This window comes from Mirounga leonina, unplaced genomic scaffold (assembly GCF_011800145.1).
Source record: "Mirounga leonina isolate KUSES-001 unplaced genomic scaffold, KU_Mleo_1.0 Mir_99, whole genome shotgun sequence".
In the NCBI taxonomy this organism is placed as follows: Eukaryota; Metazoa; Chordata; class Mammalia; order Carnivora; family Phocidae; genus Mirounga; species Mirounga leonina.
The window spans coordinates 3558844-3582621 of NW_023270971.1; the positions used below are offsets into that span (position 1 = coordinate 3558844).

Sequence of the window (23778 nt, forward strand, 5' to 3'; positions counted from 1 at the left end):
ATGTGTTTGTATAAGCCTCGAGATAGACTGGAAGGTTGAGACTGTGACTGATTCAGAAGCCAATCTTGAAGAGATGGGAAGGGAAGCAGGACTCTAGCACTGAGAGTCAGAACCCGAGGCGTACAAGAGTTGGACTTGAGAGTCAGAAAATCAATGATAGAAGCAGCAGCAGGTAACACATGGAAGCACTTCTCTTGTTCCAGGCACGGGATAAAATGTGCCATGTGAGAGTAACTGGTTAAGTGCTTCAGATGGACATCCACCTCCTCCAAATAACCTTGATCAAGTCCCTCAGTCTCTGTGCCTGGCTGTCCTATGTCTCATTATCTGTGAGACAGTCCTAGCACCTACTCATTAGGCATGAAGCTGCAAAAGTGAAATGAGAACTTCACTGGAGGGAAATGGGAATAAGCAAAAAATTACAAAAAACATTTAGAATTTCAATTTCACATAAATATAGGCATCATCAGTGCAGCCTGGTGGGTGTGAGAGCTAACTCGAGGAAAGCAAGTCATTCTCAAAACAGTGAAAATGGAGCTTGTCCATATACCACCAGGCTGGGCTGATTATGCCTATATTTGTGTCACCTCTTACCTTGAACTTACCCCCCCAACACACAATTTCATTTTCAAAAAAATTTCATTCCTTTCAAGTATTTGTTTTCATGAATGTCTCCATAATCAAATCATGAGTTTCTTGAAGACAGGGAATGTATTTTAAATATCTTTCATTCTCAACTCCTAGAATCATGCTTCATATACAACTGTGCTAGAATGATTGCATGAATGGTAGGAAAAGACCACACGAGAAAAATGTGAGTGAAAATTTTAAGAGTTTTTAGGTGAAAGATGTAGGAAACACTCTCCTAAGAGAAAGCTGATGAGAACATAGAACTATATATGTATATGCTATACATACAAGTTATATATAAGTTATATATATAAACAAAGTTTCTTACGAAGATCTCCCAAAAGTGACTTCCATTTAACTCCACTGGTCACTGTTAATTCATTTCATTCCATTTCTTACTAGATAAGGAACACAAGGTCATGCCTCTTCCTATTTTGAACAAGTGAGAAACTTAAGGTTGAAAGCGGGATGATGGAGAGCCTTAGAACCATCTGAGAGTGGTACTCCTCCTGGCAGGGAGGAGCAGGGGTCATGCCAATCTCTTGAATTACCCCTACAGTAAGCAGAGCTATTAGCATTCCCTACGTCAGTGACGTTGTGGCACTCAGTATTGCTATTTCTGCCATCTATCTTCTTGAATTTCTCCCTTGATTTCAAGATTTTTCCCTGGATTCACACAACCCTCAAAAAAATATTTTTAAATAAAGAACTTAGTGAAGGCACAATTAGATTCTACTCAGAAAAATCACTTTCTCCTTGAAACAGTCTCTTGACTGAAAATAGAATGACTAAAATTGAGGGGGTAGAATACTGCATGCCAAACACATCCTCATTAGCCTGGAACTCATGTACCTGGACCTGTTGTCCTGGAAGTTTTACCTTTTACCTATATCTCAAACTACCACAGAATAACCATCACACGAACTAAAACGTTGCACCAAGCTCTATGGTTTTCTCTTCACTGCAATGTCCATTACTGCAATTGTTAGGGCAGAGGTTTTTCAGCAAAATTAAACCTTGCTTGGGAACAGACAGATTCCCACCTTATACACCCCTGTCCTCTAATTTTTCTTTTATCATATTGAATTTCAGTGTTACAGTGGCACGGAGTCCAGGCTACAAAAATTCCCTGAAGTGTTCACGTCAATTGTCCAGACACATTCACTATCTGTATCGTCCAACTAACATCCATAATAAACGCCTTTATCAATTAATCAACAGTTTCTTACACCTGGAGGGGGTTCAATAAAAGTTTTGTGTCTAGCCTAGTAATAAAATCCTTAATGAAGTATCAACCACACTTAAAACCAATAAAATTCTCAAACCATATATTTTGTTCCCATGGACTTTTACAATATATCCTCTGACTATAATTCTCTGGTCACTGAGAAGCAGAGTCACTAGAAACCACAAAGTAATATTAAAATATTCAACCTAAAAGAGCAGTCTTTTAAAAATTTTTATGTAGAAAAATGATTCCATGCTAAAAACACTCATGCTTTAGAATTTTTGTAGTCATATGACAAAATCAAATGCCTTAAAGGATAAACCAGAATTTATCAGCCACGGTTGATTTAAATATTAATGCTATGAAAGTCAAAGGGAGCTATACAAAAAGACTGGCAGAAGTAAACCTGTCCTAGATACAGCTCTTTAAAACACCTGAGAAGATGAGCTAATACATTAGGGAGATAAAAATAAGGTGGCATCAAACACTATTAAAATGGAATAAAGTTTGTGTTTCAATTGCATCAAGTTAAAAATAGGTCAGTTAGAATGAACTTAGGAAAAAAAAGGGGGGGAAGGTCAATATCACAAAGTGATTAAAGAGATGGAAGAGAACTTTCTTCTAAGTCATTAAACTCACCAATATGATCCTGAACTTCAGAGCACTTACCATTTGCCTGTGCTATTAGAGAATTTAGTAGGTTCACTGAATTGACTGATTTCTTTGTTAACCTATTTACATGGGTTAAGACCCTGACGGACATAAAGCACAACCAAAAAATCCCAGACAGAGGGTGTAACGAAAGACTGAGTGATGTATAGTTTGGGGTACAGCCTAACCAATAAATGTGCCTGGCCAGCAAAGAACCCGCTGGCAAAGATTTATTATCGGAACAAATACATTCTAAAAAGATCGAATACGATAAAACCTGGAGGATGAATACAAACTACTCTAAAATATAGTTCATTGCCCCGCATAATGTATGGCTTATCTTTCTGTTATGTTAAAATTTTCTTCATACTTTTTGATCAGGAATAAATGTTTTGAACAAATAAAACCAAAGAATATGTAGTGTATGAAACAGAACCACTAGCATGGTTCTCTAATTAAAAGAAAAAAAGTTTATTACTTAGAACTCTTCAACAACCTTTAAAACATATATAAAGAGAAAGACATATCTCTATTACCAAGGGAAAAGGTAAAAATGAGTCACCTGCTAGAATAACAATTTTTTAATTACATTTAACATTAATACCGAATTAGCACAAATTTAAGCCAGACACAGAAAGGATTTTAAATGTTATACCTCCAAGTTCCTTTACATTCAAGATGGCATTCTGGAATGGCACTGCTTTTATACTAAAACCTAAAATTAAACAAAAACATAAAAAAGGAATTAGCAGCTTTTCTTTTAAAAATGCATAAAATGCTCAAAGCCTTTTTTAGACTGATTAAGAGCTACTTTTCATAGCTTTGTATTTATGCAGGAAACAATTCAAGACACATTGATAACACATTATCCTCTTCAAATTTTCAAAACATAGTTGATTATTACAGCAAAATCTAACACTTTTTCAAAATACTGCCCTATTCTTTAATATGTTATGTAACTTGTAAATTTTACCAGTAGTGAGAAAGAAATTTGGAAGTACAGAGAAACTTCAAAGAAAATATTAATCTATGAGGACCTTTGCATCTAATTCCTAAAATCAATTGTCTCTCACATATAACTAAGCAACTCTAGAGAGTAAGGTAACTAAATTACAACCATCTTATATTACAATTACATAGGTTTATGTCATAGTTTTAAGAGCATGGTTAATATCATACATATATTTAAAAGTGCACCTGTAATTGTCTATTTATGTACATTTTATAATACATGCAGTAAGTGATTTCTATTACAATATATATTCAGAGTATAGTTTTTTTTATTATATATTTAGAACTTAACTATTATCATTCAAGTCATGATTTACTTCAACATATCTGGTTCACAGGTTTTAGTATAAAAGCTTAGCAGTTACAACATACACGCTTATATACCTACACACATACACCAACAAATATACTATTTCTGAAAGAATCCACAAGAAACAAACTAGTGAGGATTCTTGGGACAACTGGGGACATGGAGGTCTTAAATATAAGATTCTTGTTTATTAAATATAAGATTCTTTTTGTTTCATTTGAATGTTTTGCTATATACAAGGACTTTTTTTTTTTTTTTAAGATTTTATTTATTTATTTGACAGAGAGAGAGACAGCGAGAGAGGGAACACAAGCAGGGGGAGTGGGAGAGGGAGAAGCAGGCTTCCCTCGGAGCAGGGAGCCTGATGTGGGGCTCGATCCCAGGACCCTGGGATAATGACCCAAGCCAAAGGCAGATGCTTAACGACTGAGCCACCCATGCACCCCTATACAAGGACTTTTTCAATTAAAAGCCCTACTAATTTTTTTTAAGATTTTATTTACTTGTTTGACAGAGAGACACACAGGGAGAAAGGGAACACAAGCAGGGGGAGTGGGAGAGGGAGAAGCAGGCTCCCCGCCAAACAGGGAGCTCAATGTGGAGCTTGATCCCAGAACTCCGGGACCATGACCTGAACTGAAGGCAGATGCCTAACGACTGAGCCACCCACATGCCCCAAAGCCCTACTAATTTTTAAAAGTTAATTTATTCAGTCATTTCCAACCACCTAAGTAATCTAAGGTTTTACACATTAGTATGTGCAATTTTAAGATAATTTCTTAGAAAATGGATGATGACTTAACACCATCAGATATAGAAATACTTTTAGTTGAAGCAAATTATGAAATAATGATAGGTGCCTAGAAAGGTAAAAAGATACACTGTATGTTGTGGATAAAGAACAATTCTTTTACATGGTTCTGCTTTACTGTATAAAAACAGAAGTCAGTATGTATCTTTTTATATTCTGCCCTATTACTACCACTCTTTTGCTGTATGTTGTCCTAGCACTTTAAAATTCTATATAGTATCTTCCACTTCAGGCAGTGAATATTACCTAATGGTTAAAAAAAGGACTTTGGAGTCAGAATTAGGTTCAAATCAGCTCTGTGACGGTGGGCAACCTACTAGCCTTGGCTTTCATTGGGAATGAAGAATCTGATAGAATCTACCTCATGTAGTTGTTATAAAAATATATAACGTATGTATTATGTTTATCACAGTGCCTGATACAAATAAGCATACAATACATGATTGCTAGCATTCTCTATCAATTGGCTCTGTATTGATGATTTCACCATTAGCTATGCATGTCTCTTGCCTGCCTGAATACATTACAGACTCTTAAGAGAAATCCTGGGGGCTTATTTATTAATCTAAATACTTAGTTGGAGCTACAGATATTACCACTGAATGAAAAGTACCGTTATTAGAGTGACAGAAGTGTGAACAGTTGAAATTTGTGGTATAGAATGTGAATGTTCATTGGGCCCTCTAGGAATCTTCCAAAACATACCCCTCCTGTGTGGGTTTTATGCAGACTGACGACACAGTCACCACAGCGTTACGGTTAATGGTGCATGCAGTCACTGAATCTTAGTAAAATAGCAGAAGGAATGAGGAGGCAGCCCCATGTGGCTGAAGCACTGGCATGTACTTGAGCCTGCAGAAAAAGCCTCTCCAGGTGTCTGGCCTCTGGGAAATTAAGGAGAGTCAGTGCCAATCACAATATTCCTGCTGGCACCGAAATTTGCCTGCAGGACACGTGGATGTTTGAATGTACCTACCTACCTCACAGGGGTGTCATATGGATTAAAGGGCAATGATTGTGAAATCCTGAAAATAAAAAGCTCTATGCAAATGCTCAACAGTCTATTAGTGGTTATGTTCAGGACAACTCCAGTATGGATTTTCCAGAGAAATGAGAAAGGCCCCAACTTTGACAAAGACACAGTTATGGAGTACATCAGCGATATTTAATTTGCTGTGATTCTTAAAAGCTGACAATATGCAGGTGCCCAAGGAAAGGAAAAACCTTCCAGAAATTGCTGCACCCATATGCAAAATACGACTTTTGAAATTTATAATCCAACAGGCAGATTATACCATTGTTACCCTCTTTAACCCTCACAGATATAATAAATTGACTGCAAAAATGTCCTCAAATGTTCACGCTAAGCAAATGCTATTTATAGGCATATAAATGTTTCTGCAGAATACACACGTTTTCTCTCCAAATAGAACATGTGTGGCTAGATTTATACTGCAAAGGTATATACAGTCTTCCATTTTGCTGTCTTCACATTTTTACAGTATAGCCGTGGTAATGAATGTTCAGAGGACAAAGTCTACATAATCAGTCTAGGAAATAAGAAAAATGTACTACACATGGAAGAGAAACAATTTTTAAAAAATTTTTAGTCATTCTAAATGTTTGCAAGGATTAAAAAGAATTAAAATTTAAAGCTACACTTTCAGTTCACCAGAAGGGCAACCAAGAAGGGTGACTATCAGATCAACTCTTATTTATTCCTTTACATTGGGTTAGATGAGGTCAAAGGAAGGAGGGAGAAATATTAATATTTAGTGGGATATAATGGTCAAACCATCAAAATACCTTTCTCAAAGGTTGCTTTGAGGAATAAAAACCACCAGGATAGCATGGGGTCCAAAGAAAGAATAGCTGGGTTCCAATTCTGGCTCTACCGTTATTATCAACTGAACAAGTAACTTAACCCCTCTGTGCCTCAGTTTCCTCATGTGTAAATGAGAACAGATGGCACCCAGTGCTATAAAGTGTTGAGTAAATAAAGCTAAAATTTCAGAATACTAACAGTCAACAGCTGACTACTAGAGGCTTTAAATTTCTCCCAGTCAAGGTCACATGCGGTCTCAAGGTCTGATATATCATGAAAGCAGTGGTAAAAATTAAACCTACAGAATGAAAACATTTGAGGACTTTTATAGACTAAACATCTAGCATCTTCCATAGCACTTCCTTTCCCTCTCTTAATTCCTGTCAATTCCATCTACAAAATAGTTCTCAAATAGGTCCACTTCTCTCCATAACTCTGACCAAGCCACCACCACGATCTGGACAACTTCAAGAGCCTCCTAACTCAACACTTTGCATCTAGCATTGGCCTGCTCAATCAACTCCACACATCAGTAGGAGTGACCGTCTTGCAATTCACATCTGTTCACATCACTCCCCTGGCTAAAACCTACGGGTAGCTTCTCCCTACTCAGGGTATAGTTCAAAACATCCAACAAGGCTCGACCTGGTCTGGTTCTTTTTTCCTTTCCCAGGCTTATTTTGTATCATTTCCCCCTCATTTTCATCTTCAGTTCTTAAAACAAGCTATGTCCTTTCCAACTCGGGGCCTCTGCACATTCTGCTCCGTCGGTGCCCTTTGCCCCTCTGGCAAAGTCTTCATCCTTCAGGTGCAGTTTTAACTCCACTTCATCAGGCAAGCTTTCCATGGCGTTCCTCAAATAGGGTGATTTTGGGGGATCCATGTTCTTGCAAGACTCAGTACGTCTATGTAATTTTCAGTGATAATTACGTATCAGTTTCTTTGTTTTAGGTCTGTCCCCCAGTAAGGCGGCAATAATCCCTACCAGAGAAAGGTTGTGCAGTATACCCTGTATGCCAGTGAGAGGCACATAATATGATTGCAGTATTTCTTTAAAGACCTACGCTAAGGGTTTTTATTTATTTCCTGATTTAACTGTCACAACAATCCTAACATCACAGTACTACTATCGAGGAGGAAAGTGAGCCAGAAATACTACTACTAGGTACCATCTTCAAAACTTCACCCCAGGCCTTGTCACCAAAGCTCTATACCTCCTCTGGACACCAACAACCTGATCGATTCACAGGATTCTGTCCAATTTTGAACTAAATACTGGTGAAACTGATTGTCAAAACACACACACACACCTAATAAACCCACTATTCTGCCTCTTTATAAATAATTTAATACGAAGAACCAAAGTAAAGTGTTCTCAGGAGGCACACTACAATGCCTTATTAATGGAATAAAAATAGCCTGAGTTCAGAAAGTACTTTTTCATTGGCATTAACAAAACCAGGAACTTAGTAGGGGAGAGAAATATCCAACTCGGCCATGACACTAGGCTTGATCACTCTTCCTTGTCCACAAAATAGGCATCCTCTGATGCTCTCCACAGGTAGTCAGTGTACTGATGTCCTAGAAGTCCTAGCCACAGCTCTGAGACTCACCAGCCACATTTTTTCTTGACCTTGAATCCCTCATCTGCAAAATGAGTAGACTAGATAAGCTCCTTGAGGTTTCTTCTAGCATTACGTTTCCATTATTTATATTAAACAAGAAAGAGGAAATGACAGTAACAATGGAGTCAATCATCACTGGCCTCTAGTATTGGCTGAAGGCCTCGTGGGCAGGTCTCCCCAAAAAGGGACAACACCAATCAAACAAGTCAATGGCTGAAGCCTAAGTTACGCAGTCATTTTTTCCTGGCCTCTCTAAGCTACATTAGTAAGACTGAAACCTCCCCTAAGATTTAACCCCACAAATTTTAATAAATATATGACTTAGCAACTCTTTGGGGAAATAATTGTTTGCATAGACTTTAAATTTTTGTCTTTTAGTCCTTAAATTCAGCAAAACCTGTGATACGAGGGAGATGGATGTGACATTTTTTATGCAGGGAAAGCCTTCCTGGAATTATAACAAAATTAGTTTGGGGAGTGAGGCTAGTCTATTTTTACTCATTTGTGGAACACATGAGTATCTTATTTGGATCTACAGACCAACTACCTCCCCACCCCCCTAACACATAAGTCTGCACACTTGCACATGGATACTTTGTGTGTACTTCTGAAATCCCTGGATCACTTTAAGGACTGTTGAAGGCAAAGGCATTCCACAGATCTGGTGGCCTTGACTTAGACCCAGGGCATGATTTATGCCATGGTAATTTTGTGACATTTGGACAATTCTTCCAGTCTAGTGAGATTCTTCTAAATATGATTTCAGTATCCTAAAAACAAATTTAATCCACCAGCATTTATTAAACAATCCTTTAGCAGATAACAAAATTGGACTAACTTGTTTCTCTTGTTGACTTAACACATATGCAGCAAATAAGTTTCTAAAAACACCTCATTCAATTTTTCATGGGCGTTTTCTACATTTCTTTCAAATTATCACGACCTTTTTCTATTTTAAGTGAATGGCATACCACCCGACTTTTTTCCAAGTGTAGTAATAAGTGTCCATAGAGGAGATCTTCAACCTTTTTCAATTCCAGGTGCTCAGCTTTCTCCAGGTTACATCACTATATTATCCCAAGCCTTTAAACTCCATTCCTCTAGTTCAGAGTCTCTGTGTAATCTACAGGTTAACAACCCTTTTATACAAATTCCTCGTGCATCTTCAGTCAAGGAATTCACTCGGGACAGAGATCACTTTTGTTTCTCGACCAAGGTGCAAGCTTTCCAGAGATCACTTTTGTTTCTTGACCAAGGTGCAAGCTTTCCAATCACTCTCTGGAGGGTTTCTTGGCCCTTTAAGTTTTGACAATTTAACTATCTTCTAAAAATTATGACAAAGGTAAACGATTGCTGATGTTAACCATCCAATAAAGTTTGGACTCCCTTTGCTTCTGAAGAAAGGGCAGACATTCTTGTCTTGCTAAAATTGGATGGACATACCTCTCTTGTGATGCTTTTAAGAAGCAAATTCTCAAAGGTAGATTCTCTTTTCAGTCGTTCCCAACTCTTCCAACAAATATTTTACTTTTAATTGGCTTGCTATCAAAACATTATAAAGAAATAATTTAAAATAACAAAATTTCACATATAATTCAGCTGTATCAAAGCACTGCTATTTTTATATTCTTTTCTCACTTTTCATTCAAAAGCCATTTAATTTTAAAAACAAATGTAAATTATCTTCAACAGAAGACTATTTCTCCAATCTATAATCTTTTCAATGGAGGTACTAGAATTTAATTAATAAAGCCCCTTGCTATAGGATGTTTAAAGTTTTAGTTATACAAGTGTTGCCAGAATCACTTTGTGTGTATTGTTTCTTTGAAATTATGTGCTTAAGTTCTCAGTGGCATAATTACTAGGTGAAAAGATGTGAATATTTTGGTAACCTTTGATTTATATGAATAATTGTTTTCCAAGAAAAGGGACAACACCAATCACAATGCCACCACGAATGCATGCTACCACAACCTTACCAAGCATTGGGTCTTATCCTAAAGAAAAAACAATATTGGTAAATTTGAGTATAAAATTAACATCTTTGTTTATTCTCTAGTCAAGCTGAATTTCTGGCCAAGTGGAACCTTTCCCATTTATTTTTTTGCCATTAATTCTTTTCATGAAATCTCTCTTTTGATTCATTTATCAATTGCATTCTAGATACTACTTGTAAATATGATTGACTTCTCCAAGTGGGACAGCCATAAACTCTAATACCTGTTACAAATATTTCTCAACATTATTGTTTTCTTCTTACATTTGTCTTGTTTATAAACATTTAGAATTACTGGAAAACTGACTTAAGGCCCCTGGTCTCTTCCTTCATGAGTCATTCTACTTACTGTCTGTCCTGCAGCTGTTCTTCCATCTTCCACATTAAATGTTCACATGCACCAGTGGCTTTCTCACTTCATTCTTCCCTCTAGTTATCTTTTCTTGCTGTTCGGCTCTGTCATTTATTTTAGGACCTTCCTTCCACCTCCTTTTTTCTTCAGTTACATACACACACCCCGCTGATCCAAACAAACAAACAAGCAAAAAGAACCAGGAAGTACGTTTGAACACACCAGCCAAGCTTATCTGGAACTCCAGTGGGGACTGGTTTTTGTAGGTCCACTGATAACTTAAAATCAGCCTGCTTGGCTCTTTTCTACTGCCTTTCTTTCCCCCTTCCTGTCATCGCTAATTAGTTTCTCCAACCTCTTACCTACCTTCATTAGCTACAGTGAACACACAAGACTCAACCAGTAAGCACCTCTCCCTTCCCTCCTATATCCTTCTTCAGGCCTCTCATTCCCAAGCCAGCCCTTCCTTCATCATGATGGAGCCCTTTCACTGAGTCATACGGAACCTCAGCTTTGTTGAGAATTAAGAAAAGTCTTCTCTAGGCTCCAACATTTTCTTGCACTTTTCCATCCTCCTTATGCTAGCCAACAGAACTTTTCCTTTCCCTAATAGTGCCATCCAAGACAAGTGTGCGTTCCTCATAATGCTTTTGGACCACTTCAGCCCAGTCACCTCTTAATAATTTCCCACCTGAAGTTGTGGCATCTGCTTATACACAGACCTCTGCATTTCCATTTATCAATTTTCAGGGAGTCTGGTAATCTACCTGAATGAACGTTTATCCACCACACTCTTCCTGCTTCTATTCTTATGGACAACATTCTCCAAATTAATGATCAAGATATCCTCCAAATTTTCATATCTCCAAGATTACTGGCTCTAATTCACATCTGCTGTCTCTAATTCACTGATAAAAAGTTGTAGATTCCATCGAATTTTCTACATAGATGATTGTGTCATTTGCAAATAAAGATAGTTTTACTTATTCCTTTCCTTTTCTTTTTCTTGCCTAATGCCCTGTTAGAATCTCTGCTACAATGCTGAATCGAAGTGTTGAGAACAGACATCCGTGTCTTCTTATTCTTGATCTGAGGAGGAAAGAATTCTTTCATCATTAAGAATGACAGTAGCTGTAGGGTTTTCACAGATGCCCTTTAACAGTTGTGAAAATTCCTTTTTGTTCCTATTCTGTAGTTTTATCAGAAACTGAGGGTTTTTTTGTTTGTATCTGAATCACATTTTTTTAATTTGATATTATGAATTAAATTTTATTGATTTTTTTGAGTGTGAAATCAACCCTGCATTCCTAGGATAAATGTCACTTTGTGATATATTAGATTTGCTAAATTTGTATTTATGCTTTTTTGCATCTGTATTCATGAGAGATACTGCTATGTAGTTTTCTTGTAATGTCTTCGGTTCTGGCATTAAACTTACTAGTCTTACACAAGTTGGGAAGTTTTCCATCTCTTCAATTTTCTAGATGGTATTATGTAGCATTGGCATTATTTTTTCATTAAAATTTGATAGAATTTACCAGTGCAGCTGACAAGAGTTCAAGTTTTCTTTTTTAACTAAGACTTCATTTCCATTAAATACAGATCTGAGTTTTCTATTTCTTCTTAAATGACCTTTGATGGTTTGTCTTTCAAGGAATTTTTCCATTTAAGTTGTCAAGTTTATTGGTATAAAGTTGTTTATATTATTCTTTTTAATATTTATAAAACCTACATTTATGTAACTCCTCTTCATTCCTGATATTAGTGTCTGAATATTTTTTCCTGATCTATATGGGTAGAGTTGCAAATTTCATTCATCTTCTCAAAGAACCAGGCTTTGGTTTCAATGATTTTCTCTTTCCTTTTGCTTGAGTTCCACTTTACTTTGGTCTTTAGTATTTCTTTTCTTCTGCTTACTTTGTTTTTAATACATTCTTCTTTTAGTTCATTAAGGTAGTAACTGAGGTCACTGATTTGAGGCTCTTCTGTTCTAACATAGATGTTTAGCGCTGTTAAGTTTCCTCTACAGCCCTGCTTTGGAGGCATCCCACAAATTCTGATGTGTTATATGTTCATTTGGTGCAAAATGCTTTATAATTTCCCTTTGGGTTCTTCTTTGATCCATGGGTTATTTAGAAGTAATTTGGTATCCAAATATTTGGGGATTTCCTTAGAAATCTTCTTGTTATATTGATTTCTAATTCAATTCCACTGTGATTTGAGAACATATTTAGTATGACTTGAATCCCTTTAAATTTACTGAGACTTGTTGTATATCCTCGAATATGGTCTAATTTAATTAATTTTCCACATGCACTTGAGAAGAACGTCTTCCACTGTCAGAGTGTTCTATAAATGTTAATCAAGTCAAGTTGGCTGATAGCACTTTTCAAGTCTACTCTATCTTGGCTAATTTTCTTCTTACATGTTCTGTCAATAATTGAGAGAGTATTAAATTCTGACATGTGGGTTTGTCTATTTCCCTTTAAATTCCGTCAGTTTTTACTTTGTGTATTTTAAAGCTGTTAACAGTTATATAAATGTTTAGTACTCCTATGTTCTCTTGATTAAATGATCTCATTATAAAATGAACTTTATTCCCAGCGTTATTCTTTGCTCTAAAATCTACCTCTTCTGATAACATAGCCACTCCAACTTTCTTTTGACTCCTGTTAGCATGATACATCTTTTTCCAACCTATTTGTGTCTTTAAGATTTGTCTCAAGTCAGCATAGAGTTGGGTCCTATTTTTTATTTTTTATTTATTTAATCTAATCTCAATCTCAGTCCCTTAATTAAGTCTAGACAATTTACATTTAATTTGCTTATTGATGATTAGGTTTGAGTGTATCACCCACCCTAGTACTTGTTTTCTATTTATTCCATCTATTCTTGTTCCTTTTCTTTCTGCCTTTTTTGGATAATTTTTGATAATTCCATCTTACCTCATTTGTTGCCTTATTGGCTAACACTCTGTTATTTTAGTGGTTATAATAGTACATCTCTTATCATAGTTCATCTATCTTCAAGTGTTATAACCACTCTACATATAAGAACCTTACAGTGGTATACTTCTTTTTACACTATGACTTTTATGCCATTATTCTCCTGCATTTTGCTTCACGTATGTTATAAACCCCACATTTTTTAAACAATTATCTTATAAAGAGATTTAAATAAGAACTAAATCTTATATAATTACCCCTGTAGTCACCATTTCTGTACTTTCCACTTCTTTGTGTAAATCCAGACTTCCATCTGGAATTATTTTTCTTCTGCCTGAAGGACTTAACACTTCCTCTAATGCTGGAAAAAGTATAACAAAATTGTAATAAAAAGGTATAATGAAAAAGTCTTTGTCTTTTTCCAAGGTATTTTTACTGGGTATAGGTTGATAAATTTTTTTCCCTTTGGTATTTTAATGATGTTGCCCCACGGTCTTCTTGTTTGCGTTGTTTCCAGTGAGAAACACTGGAATCTGATGTCACTCTTATCATGGTTCCTTTGTAACATCCATTACTTCCTTTTAAGATTTTCTTTGTTTTATCCAAAGTTCTCTAGAGAAACAGACCAATAGGAGGTATATGTATACATAGATTTATTTTAAGGAGTTGACTCAATTATGGAGGCTGGCAAAGTCTAAAATCTGCAGGGTAGGCCTGGTAGGCTGGAGAAGCAGGAAAAAAGTCCAAAGGCCACCTGACACACATTTCCTCCTTGCTGGAGGGTGGAATGGTGGTCATCTTTTGTTCTATTCAGGCCGTCAACTGATTGGAGGAGACCCACTCACATTATAGAGGGCTGTCTGCTTCACTTAAAGTCCACTCATTTAAATATTCTCATCCAAAACACAAACATCCAGGATAATATTTGACCAAATACCTGAGCACCTTGGCCCAGCCAGGTTGACAACATAAAATTAATCATCACACTTTATCACTGGTTTTGAGAAACTTTACTATATGTCTTCACTGTAGCTTGTTCTTATCTCTTCCTTGAGGTTTAATGGGCTTCTTGGATTTGTTGTTGATAGTTTTAAGTTTAAATACATTTTAGACCTTATTTCTTCAAATATTTTTTTTCTATCCCTTTCTCCATCCCTTACCTTCACAGACTCCAATGACCCATGTTTGGGGACTTGAAATTGTCCCACAGTTCATGCTGCTCTTTGCACTTTCCATTTTCTTCTCCCTCCCTCAACACTATAGATAGTCTCTAATACTAATGGCCTTCAAGGTTATTACTCTTCACTTCTGCAATGTGTAATCTGCTGTGAATCCTATCTGGTGCATATTTTCACCTCAGATATTGTAGTATTTACCACCAGAAATTTTATGTGGGTCTTTTAAAAATCTTCCATGTCTCTACTTAACTGTATGAACAGACAGAATTCAGTTATACTAACAGCTTTAAGTCTTTCTTTGCTAATTCCTTTGTGTCAGTTTTGAGTCAGATTCAATTGATTTTTCTTCTCATTATAATCATGTTTTCCTGCCTTTTTCATGGCTGGTAATATTTTAAATGTCCAACATTGTGAATTTTGCCATAAGTGCTGGGTAATTCTGTTTTCTGTAAATCTCCTGCAACTTTTTTCTAGGATGCATTAAAGTTAGTAGGAAACTGAGCTTTTGGTTTTGTTAATATGATTTCCTAGGTGAGTCTAGAGCAGTGCTCAGCTTTGGGCTGAGTCCTAAGGCAAGACCCTCCTGAGTACTCTGCCCAGTACCTTGTGAATTATGACTTTTCCAATCTGGCTAGTGGGAACAGCCCTAACTTTTAGCCTTGTATGAACAAGGCTAAGCACTGAGTATCCTGGATACTCAAGGGAGACCCTCTGTTCTCTCCCTGTACAACTCTTTCCTCTCCGTTACTGTGTCCCATGAACCCCAGCTGCCTTGGTCTCTCCAACTCTTGCTCCATCTCAATGTGGGGAGTCTACTGAACTCCACCTCAGTTCCCCCTGGAAGCGTGCCATGGCCGAGGAGCTCTCTCAAGACAGTAAGATGGGGCAAATGTAGGGCTCAGCCCATTTGTTTCTCATCTCTCAGGGATGACTATGTTTTGTTGCTTCATATTCATGTTCTTGAAATCAGTTTCATATTTTGTCTGTCCCCCAACCCCTCCCCCCAGTTATTTCAAGTGAGAGGGTAAACCCGTTCCAATTATTCCTTCTTGACAGAATCAGAAATCCTCACTCATTCTTGCTATCACTGCCTCTGTTGAGCATCTTCATCTTTCCTTCCCTCTGACCACCACCCTAATACCTCTGCCCACCACTAGCATGCCCACACAGCACTTATCCTTTTATAAAAACAAATTTCCTGGACACTGCTTCCTCTATTGCTGTCTGCCTTCTTGAAAGAGTAGTCTATGTGCGGTCTTAGCTAAGGGGCCAAGGGTGAAAAGGACAGTCTATACACTGTAATTTCCTCTGCTTGCTCACCACTCCCTCATCGCTCAGGTTTTGACTCTAATACTCTGCGCTGAAACCGTTCACTAATGGCCATAATGTCACCACACCCAAAAGCCATTCCTCAGACTTAAGACTGATGATTATTTAAGCCAATTATTTTGACTTCTTATTCATATCTGACTATATGGTACCAAACAGAACAGCCTGGCTTAGAGTTCCTGTCTAATGCAGATGCTAGAATGTAAGCTCCAACATTTGTCTATTAATGCATACTCAGTGCCTAAATCAGTGGCAGTCATGTAATAGGTATTCAACAAATATGGGAAGAAGGAATGAAACATAGTTGGTGCTTAGCACCCTTCTTCCTTCTACCACCCATCATCCCTCGACAATCTCCAAACCCACAATTCAGTTGTCTGTCAAATCCAGATCCAAACTTTCTCTAGTCAGCTTGTCTTGTGGTATTTGGATCACTGTTGAAAGTACTGCCAATACCTCAAAAGTAGCATGTTCAAAGCCAAATTCATCATTTATCTTAAAATTGCCTGTCATGTTCTCCATACTTTTTACAATTCACTCAATCACTAGGCTAGAAACTTAAGGCACACTTCATTCTTTTCTCTTCCTTTCCTCTGTATTACACAATATGACTGTCACTCTGACGGCATCAATCATATCTGCCTCTAACTCTCCATCCTCACAATTACAGTCCCTACTGGACCCACTCTCCATGGTACACGTCTTAGAAGCTCCTTCACTGTCAGGTCACCACACACCCTAACCTCTGTGTCCTTGGCCTCACTCAACCCAGGAAGATCTCTGTTCTCTGAATGCTTCCTATCCTTCCTCTCCTCACTTCATTCCTCTCTGCTCAGGTACTCATCATCACGAGGCCCTTCTCAAATGTAACATCCTCTGTGCCTTCTTTGACTCCTCGCATTAGAAATGACCCCTTTTAACTTTCTCGTTTTCATCATCAAGTACAGCACTTATCACGCTGTCTTAGCACCTGGCATGCAACAAGTATCAAATGTTTGTCATTAGAAAACTTATCTTCCTAACCTGGGTGTAAACTTCTTGCTGCCAGAGACCTCCAAAAAGGCCTCAAAAAGTCATTGTGCCTGGTTCAGGATAATGACAACTTATAGAAGCTTGATATCCAAAATGTTAGGCAACTTAACATCTAATGTATCAGAAAAATCAACTAGCACACAATATAACTATTGGTTCCAGTAAAAGGAACATGTTCAAAATTTAATGATATAAAACTTATAATTTACAAATAATTATAGTATTATTTACAGACAATCTTTTACATTACAATTCAAAACTGCTTTTCTAGCAAGAGTGCTTCTGATTTATACCTCCGGTTAAGTGAAGAAGACTATATTTTGTATTACTTTTACACATTTTAGGGAACGGTATTTTGCTTGGAAAGAATTACTAAGTTAATAAGGTTTGTATAATTTCATAACCCATTTCTCCAAAGATATCCACAATTTTACCAACAATCAGCAAATACTACTCTCATCACAAATCCTAAGCCTTAGGCACAGCTAAACTTCATTTGAAGACTTGAACTGGCACCCCTACCTCGATCACTAGCTGTGTAACAATAGCCACATCGCCACAACTTTAAGCCTCAGATGATTTAAAGACAGAATCTGGAGGGGAAAAAAAAATCTTACCTGCCATGTAAGGCCATTATAAGGCGCACAGAGTTTTGATACTTTATGCAAAAACAAAATTCAAGTTACTATTGCCTCCTATTCACTCAAAAAACATCTGGAGCTATGTCCAAAGCCTATGCTAGGTTCTGGGTATATACAGCCAAATAAAATGTGCTATCTCTGCCCTTAGGATTTTACACCCCAGGCTGGGGGACATAAATGTAGCCAGCAGTGTTGTAGGCACTAAATAACAGAAATATGGACAATGTACAGTGGGGGAGAAGGGAGAGCTCAGTTCTGTCTTGGAGAAAGGGAAAACAGGAATGGCTTCACCTGAAAGGCCAGTCTTGAGCTCTGCTCACCCTCTGTCATCTCACCAATTACCATAAGCACCTTACTCTTTTCTTCATCCTTTATTTTTTATTTTTTTTAAGATGTACTTACTTGACAGAGGGTGGGGGTGGAGGGACAGAGGGAGAGAGAGAACCCCAAGCGGACTCCCCGCTGAGTGCAAAGCCTATTCCCAGGACCCTGAGATCATGACTTGAGCCGAAATCAAGAGTTGGCCACTTAACTGACTGAGCCACCGGGCAGACCTCTTTTCTTCATCCTTTAATGGTGCTGTCTCTATTGCTTTACAAGTCCACAGTTTCTCATCTACATTTCTAAAATCTGAAAAGCTCTAAGAACCCAACTTATCTGATGGTAAATCCTGACCCTAACTGAGGTAAGGCTCTTCTTGGTCATCAGTATTTTTCCTACTTGATAGGAAATCCTAGTTAATGATTCCATTACCCTCCTATCACCTAAACCAGGCCTTGAGTCATCTTTGGCTTCATTCTTGCTCACCATTCAAACCCAATCAGCCACTAAGTGAGCTCTCACTCCCTCTTCCTTGTGGTGAGGGCCTGTTTTGCTCATTGTGGGATGTTTGGTAGCATCCCGGGCATCCACTCAACAGAAGCCAGTAGACTCTTCCCCTACCTGTGACAACCCAAAGTCTCTCCTGATTGAGAACCACTGCCTAGACTGACTTCTTAGCCACGTCTAGAAACAACATAACCTGATCAGTGGTTCCTGCACTGACTCTCCTCCAGACAGGAGCTCTGAGGAAAGAAGATTCAGACCATCAGCTGAACCGTTTAGGGAGTGTATGACCAACACAAGTAGGCCAGAGTGATTCCTCAAGGGAGACTAGCACTCAGTGAGCCTGAGATGAAGCTATTTTGTTACAGTACTAAAATTCCCGGTTTCAGTGTTAGTTTGTACTAATATTCTCCTGAGCTTGACTTGTCCAGTGGCATTGAAATATCCAACTAGAGAGATACAGGGTACAGAAATTAATGCATCTAACCCCCTACTCTATTTTGAAAAACAGAACACCCAAAAATAAACTGACTGAAGCATTTAACCATAAAGAGAAGAGAGAGGTCCCACAAATAGCATAAGAAACCAGAATATTTGAGGGGTGAAAAAGAGAAAGGGGTAGAACCCTGGCACAGTACCCACCTGTGGTCGACACGATGTTCTCGGGGCTTTCGCTGCAGAGCTTTGACAACAGACTGGTCTTGCCAGAGCCTGTGAGGCCTATGCAAACCAGGTCATATTCAGGTCGTGCGGGCGGTGGTCCCTTGCAGCAGAGTGCTCTAAAACACTGCCAAGAAAGGGGAAAAATGGGGCTCTTTTAAATAAGACAGGACACAAAGCTCAGTAACATTTATAATGACTAAGTATGAAGTAAATAACTTATTCATTATAAGGAGGAGAGGTAACTTCAAGGTGGAGAAACCCAGAAGACATCACCTTAAGTGATCAAAGTTAACGTCCCTAGGAACGAGACCTATGTGGACCTCACGGCTCCCCTCCTGCTGCGACAGGCACCCGGTGAGGAGCATGACATCCTCGCTCAGCTTTCCTGCCAAAAATGCACAGCCTGAATCCAAGCATGAGACAATTTCAGACAAAACCACTCTGAGGAGCATTCCATGAGATGGCGGGCCCATTCTCTAAAATCTCAATGTCTTAAAAGTCAAATGCTGAGGAACTGTTCTAGGTTTGAGAAGACTAGAAACAGCCTTCTGAATTGGACCCATGGAACAGGTGGAGGAAAATGGCAAAGTGAGATTTGGACAACAGGTGAGGGCTGACTTGTGACCATATAATAGACAGCAGTGTTGTATGAGGTCATGTTTTCCTGAATTTAATCACTGTACTGTGCTTTATAAAAGGAAAATCCTTGTTCTGAGAAAACATGTACTAATCAAGTATTTAGAGATGAAGGGTCTTGATGTCCATAATTAATAGGTTAAGAAAATTTCTAAATCTGTTTCCATCATCAGCTCTATATGGTGAGGACTATAAGGCCAACGTGGTAAAATGTTAATGACCGATGAAAATTCCTTCTGTTAGTCTTCCAGCTCTGGTATTATTTGAGAATAAAAAGCTTTTACGAATCATTCAGCAGAGTCCCTGTACATATCACTGCCATCTTGACCTGGGCCAAATTCTGTTTCAGGTCAAATGACCTCAGGATACTATGAACTGTTTACAGTTTGGGCATGGCAAGAACCTGTTTGCTCTGCAACAGTTAAAGGCAGGGAGATTTGGGAGACTGGAAATTAGGTAGTTTATGATCTTTCTACTTATTTGACATTCATTTATTAGGGGCCAATTATGTGCCGACTTGTAGAGCCTTAAATATTTAGATCCCCAGTAACTCAGGAGAGAAAAAGAGGGAGAGGGAGAGAGACCTACTGACTGCTAGATCATCTGGAGATCATGAGAGAAGAGTCCTATAAAAAGTCTGTGCTAATTCTCATTCAGATAAAATCTGAGGCCTAACTGGCTCTCATAAGTCAAGCTTGACTGGTTTTCTCCCATGTTTCTCCTACCTGGTCACTCATTAAGTCCATACCTCCTCTGAAATAGCTCTAGAACTTGTCTACTTCTCTCTAGGCCAAGCCACCATCACCTGGACAACACCAACATTCTCCCACTGGTCCTAGTATATTGACTCTCGCCCTCTCTGTTCTCCATGACAGCCACCATGATTGTTTATAAAGACAAAATCTTATCTTATCTGTTTAACCACCTTCAGTGACCTCCCACTGTTCTAGGGTCCAAACCCTTATGATCTACAAGGTTTTCCATAATCTGCTCCACCAACCCCCTCACTTCCACCTAGCCTCTTCTCCCATCCCTCTCCACTCACTCCTCCCTCTACTCTGCCCCCCGAGCCACACTGACCCTCTCACACCTCCAGGCACTCCCAGATGCCATTCCCTCTTCCCCTAGCTCTTGGCTCAGTGAACTTGTCAGCTTTCAGGTCTTAGCTTCAGCATGCCTTCTCCAGGGGCACCTGATCTGATCCTTGGAGAATGTTAGCAATTTGGCTCAAGCTCTTACGGCACGTTTGTCAAGTCACCACACCGACCATTACAGTTTCCTATTTACCACTAAACCACCTCTTTCCATCTTCATCCCAGTGTCCCCAGGGCTTAGCGGAAGACACAGCACAGAATCTACCTTCAATGAATAAATGTTGAATGAAGAACCCACGACACTGACATTTCACCTAAGGGAAAAAAAAAATGTAAAAACTACTAGGAAGCTTCATCTATTCTTTCCCGGAACCCTCACATTTCAAGAAAATAGTATCAAAGTAAGAGCAACCCTTTACCCTTTCAGTTCCCTTCAATGCCAAAAGTCAGTCCAGTTTTCAAGAGTGATTTTGCTGTATAGGGTCTCCTTGCCCAGTATAACAGGGAAGTTGTCCTCAGTTCACTTCTTGGCTTTTAAGAGGTTCTGCCTACTTCTGGTAAACAATTCTATGATCATCTAATCCATACTCTTCACAAATTTATTAAACTCTAATCCTATTTCTGCTCTGTCTTTTCAAACCTGAGGAGCCCTAATTATTTCAGTCTGCGTGCATATAGCAACCCCTCCTACTCCCTCATATTAGTTGCTGTTCTTTGGCATTATTTGAGTTCCATTATGCCTTCTCTTACAAGATTAATGACCGCAACTATAAAGAGCACCCTAGATGCCAACACATCACATCCTGGATTTGCATGAAGGTTGGCTGATAGTGTGACTTCTTGCAAACTTTATCCCCGAGTCTCTTGGACTCATGGTGAGTTTTTCGAAGAAGCAGATGTATTGCATATGCACATACATGCATATACACATGTGTTCCCTCAAAGAGGACCACTGACTAGCAGCTATTCACTTGGGAGAGTTCTGCCATGTTCAACTACATCAGGCAACACCACTAATCACACTGTGGTTTCTCTCATTGAGCTACTTTGATCTTCACTGGGGAAAGAAGGGAGAGATCCTATTCCTGCTCCCGACTGTCCCTTTCTTGTTCAGCTCCTCTCCCAGAACTCCCTCAGACTATCTCCTGGAGGGAGCCTGACCCAACTATCCTGGTCCAAACAATCAAATCTTAAATACAAAATAAAATTGTAGGTGATTGCTATATTGCCCTGTTTAAGTTATTCATATACCAGTATTACTCAACATACTTTGAAGTTCCAAAATTTCACCTTCATGCTCTTTTTAAAATCCAGAATGTAAAAACGTTTGCAGCCAAACTCATTAATATCTAGATCACCTGTTAATTTTCTCCAGGTCACCAAGACACTTAGGACATGAAAAGCAATTTAGTAGTGACACTCTTATCCACATGTATGTTTCATCTCCTCTCTCTAGATTCTCCACAGTGATATTTAAGACACCTAACATGACATTTCTCCTCTCCCCCCAGTCTCGTTCCTGAATTCCAGGCTCTGTATTTTCAACTGTTCTGGAAGAACCCAAACTTAATCTGAATAAAACAAAAGCCTTCCCCCAGCCGCCCCAAAACACAGTCTATGGAAATCAGGTATTTTGGAACACAAAAGGCATAAAGGTTAGATTGACAATCATTACAAGACAGAATCTTTGAAATAAATCACAGAACCTCTGAATATTTATTTGAAATAAATAAATCCTATGCTTGGCAGGAACAGTGTCAGATTTTGAGCCAACAAAATAAGGCTTTTAAAAATATGCTATTTCAAACGGGAGAAGAATGTTCATGTTTTTTGAGTCAGTTCCTAAAAACTGTACAGTCTTCACTTGTTTTTCATTTTAAAACTTAATGAAGCTTTGGATCTCATAGTCAATTTACTTAAAATTACTCATTTTGGCCTCTAGACTATACTGTACCAAAGTTCATTGTGTCTGCCTCCTAAAGCAGCTCTCGCATTGTTAGGAGTAAGCCCCTTTCACTGCTGTACAATGCTAAGCACAATGCCGGCGGCAGTCCTGACAGCAAGCGGCAAACTCAGGCTTCATTCCCAGGCCAGACACTAAGGCATTGTGTGACTCTGCTCAGGCTCCATAAACCTATCCATGCTTCAGTTTCCCCATGATTAACCAGTAACGTTTCAACACTATCTGCCACTTCCTTTCTTCACGAGGATGTTGTGAGGCATCAGTTCAATGCATTTTGCTACAAGAAAGGCACCATACAAATAAATAACTGTTCATCGGGATGCTTATTATCCTAATGTATCCTAGGTGATAGTTTCCTTGGGCAAGGGTCTGGCAGCCCACATGCTGGTACCTCCCTTCGCCGGCCCACAGCGGCTTCCACAGGCTCCATCCCCTTCCACTCCAACCCAAGACACTGCAGACACACAACCCTTGGCCCTCACTTGCAGCAGGGAATAGAGAACAGGGTGAGTCTGCACTGTAGCTATGGGGTGGGGGGAGGGGGTGCGCGCGTGCGTGGGCAACCAAGGTCATGGTCTCTTGTCTAGACTGCTTCAGTTCACAGGTCTTTTCACATAGGGTCTGTTATGATTTGTTCCTTTTCAAAAGGACCCAGGGTATCTGGGATGCAGGATGTTTCCCCTTAGCATGTGTCTATAAGCTTCTACCCATGTTGTATGTGAGGAAATCACAGTGTGGAAAGGTCTTGAGAGAGGGCAGAGACCAGAATCACCAGAAATCTGTGTCGTAGGCTTCGGACAAATTATATAATCATGTAATCTTTAGCTGAAAGGTGGACTAACTAAAAAGATAAACAAAAGCCTTAGCAATATTTGCTTAAGGAGAATGACCACGTGTACGGCGGTGGGTGTGTGTGTGGGGGAGCCAAAGATTAAATTGTGAAGGTCAAATGAGAACTTGCATTTCAGATGGGTGGTCTAGCACCAAGGCAGCAAGATGATCTTAAAATGTCCCCATTTCTGTCGGGGACAGT

The 23778-nt window shown here is 38.7% G+C and overlaps 1 protein-coding gene across 2 annotated transcripts in view; it reads right to left on the reverse strand.

Moving 5' to 3' along the window:
- LOC118006785 (ADP-ribosylation factor-like protein 15) overlaps window positions 1-23778 on the reverse strand; it is a 400787-nt gene that overhangs the window by 239379 nt on the left and 137630 nt on the right. For both annotated transcript variants that reach the window (XM_034999551.1, XM_034999550.1), the window contains exons 2-3: window positions 19032-19176; window positions 3165-3224 (exon numbers count right to left, since the gene is read on the reverse strand). In XM_034999551.1, the coding sequence (XP_034855442.1) occupies window positions 3165-3224; window positions 19032-19176 (205 nt within the window). The remainder of the gene's footprint in view (window positions 1-3164; window positions 3225-19031; window positions 19177-23778) is intronic.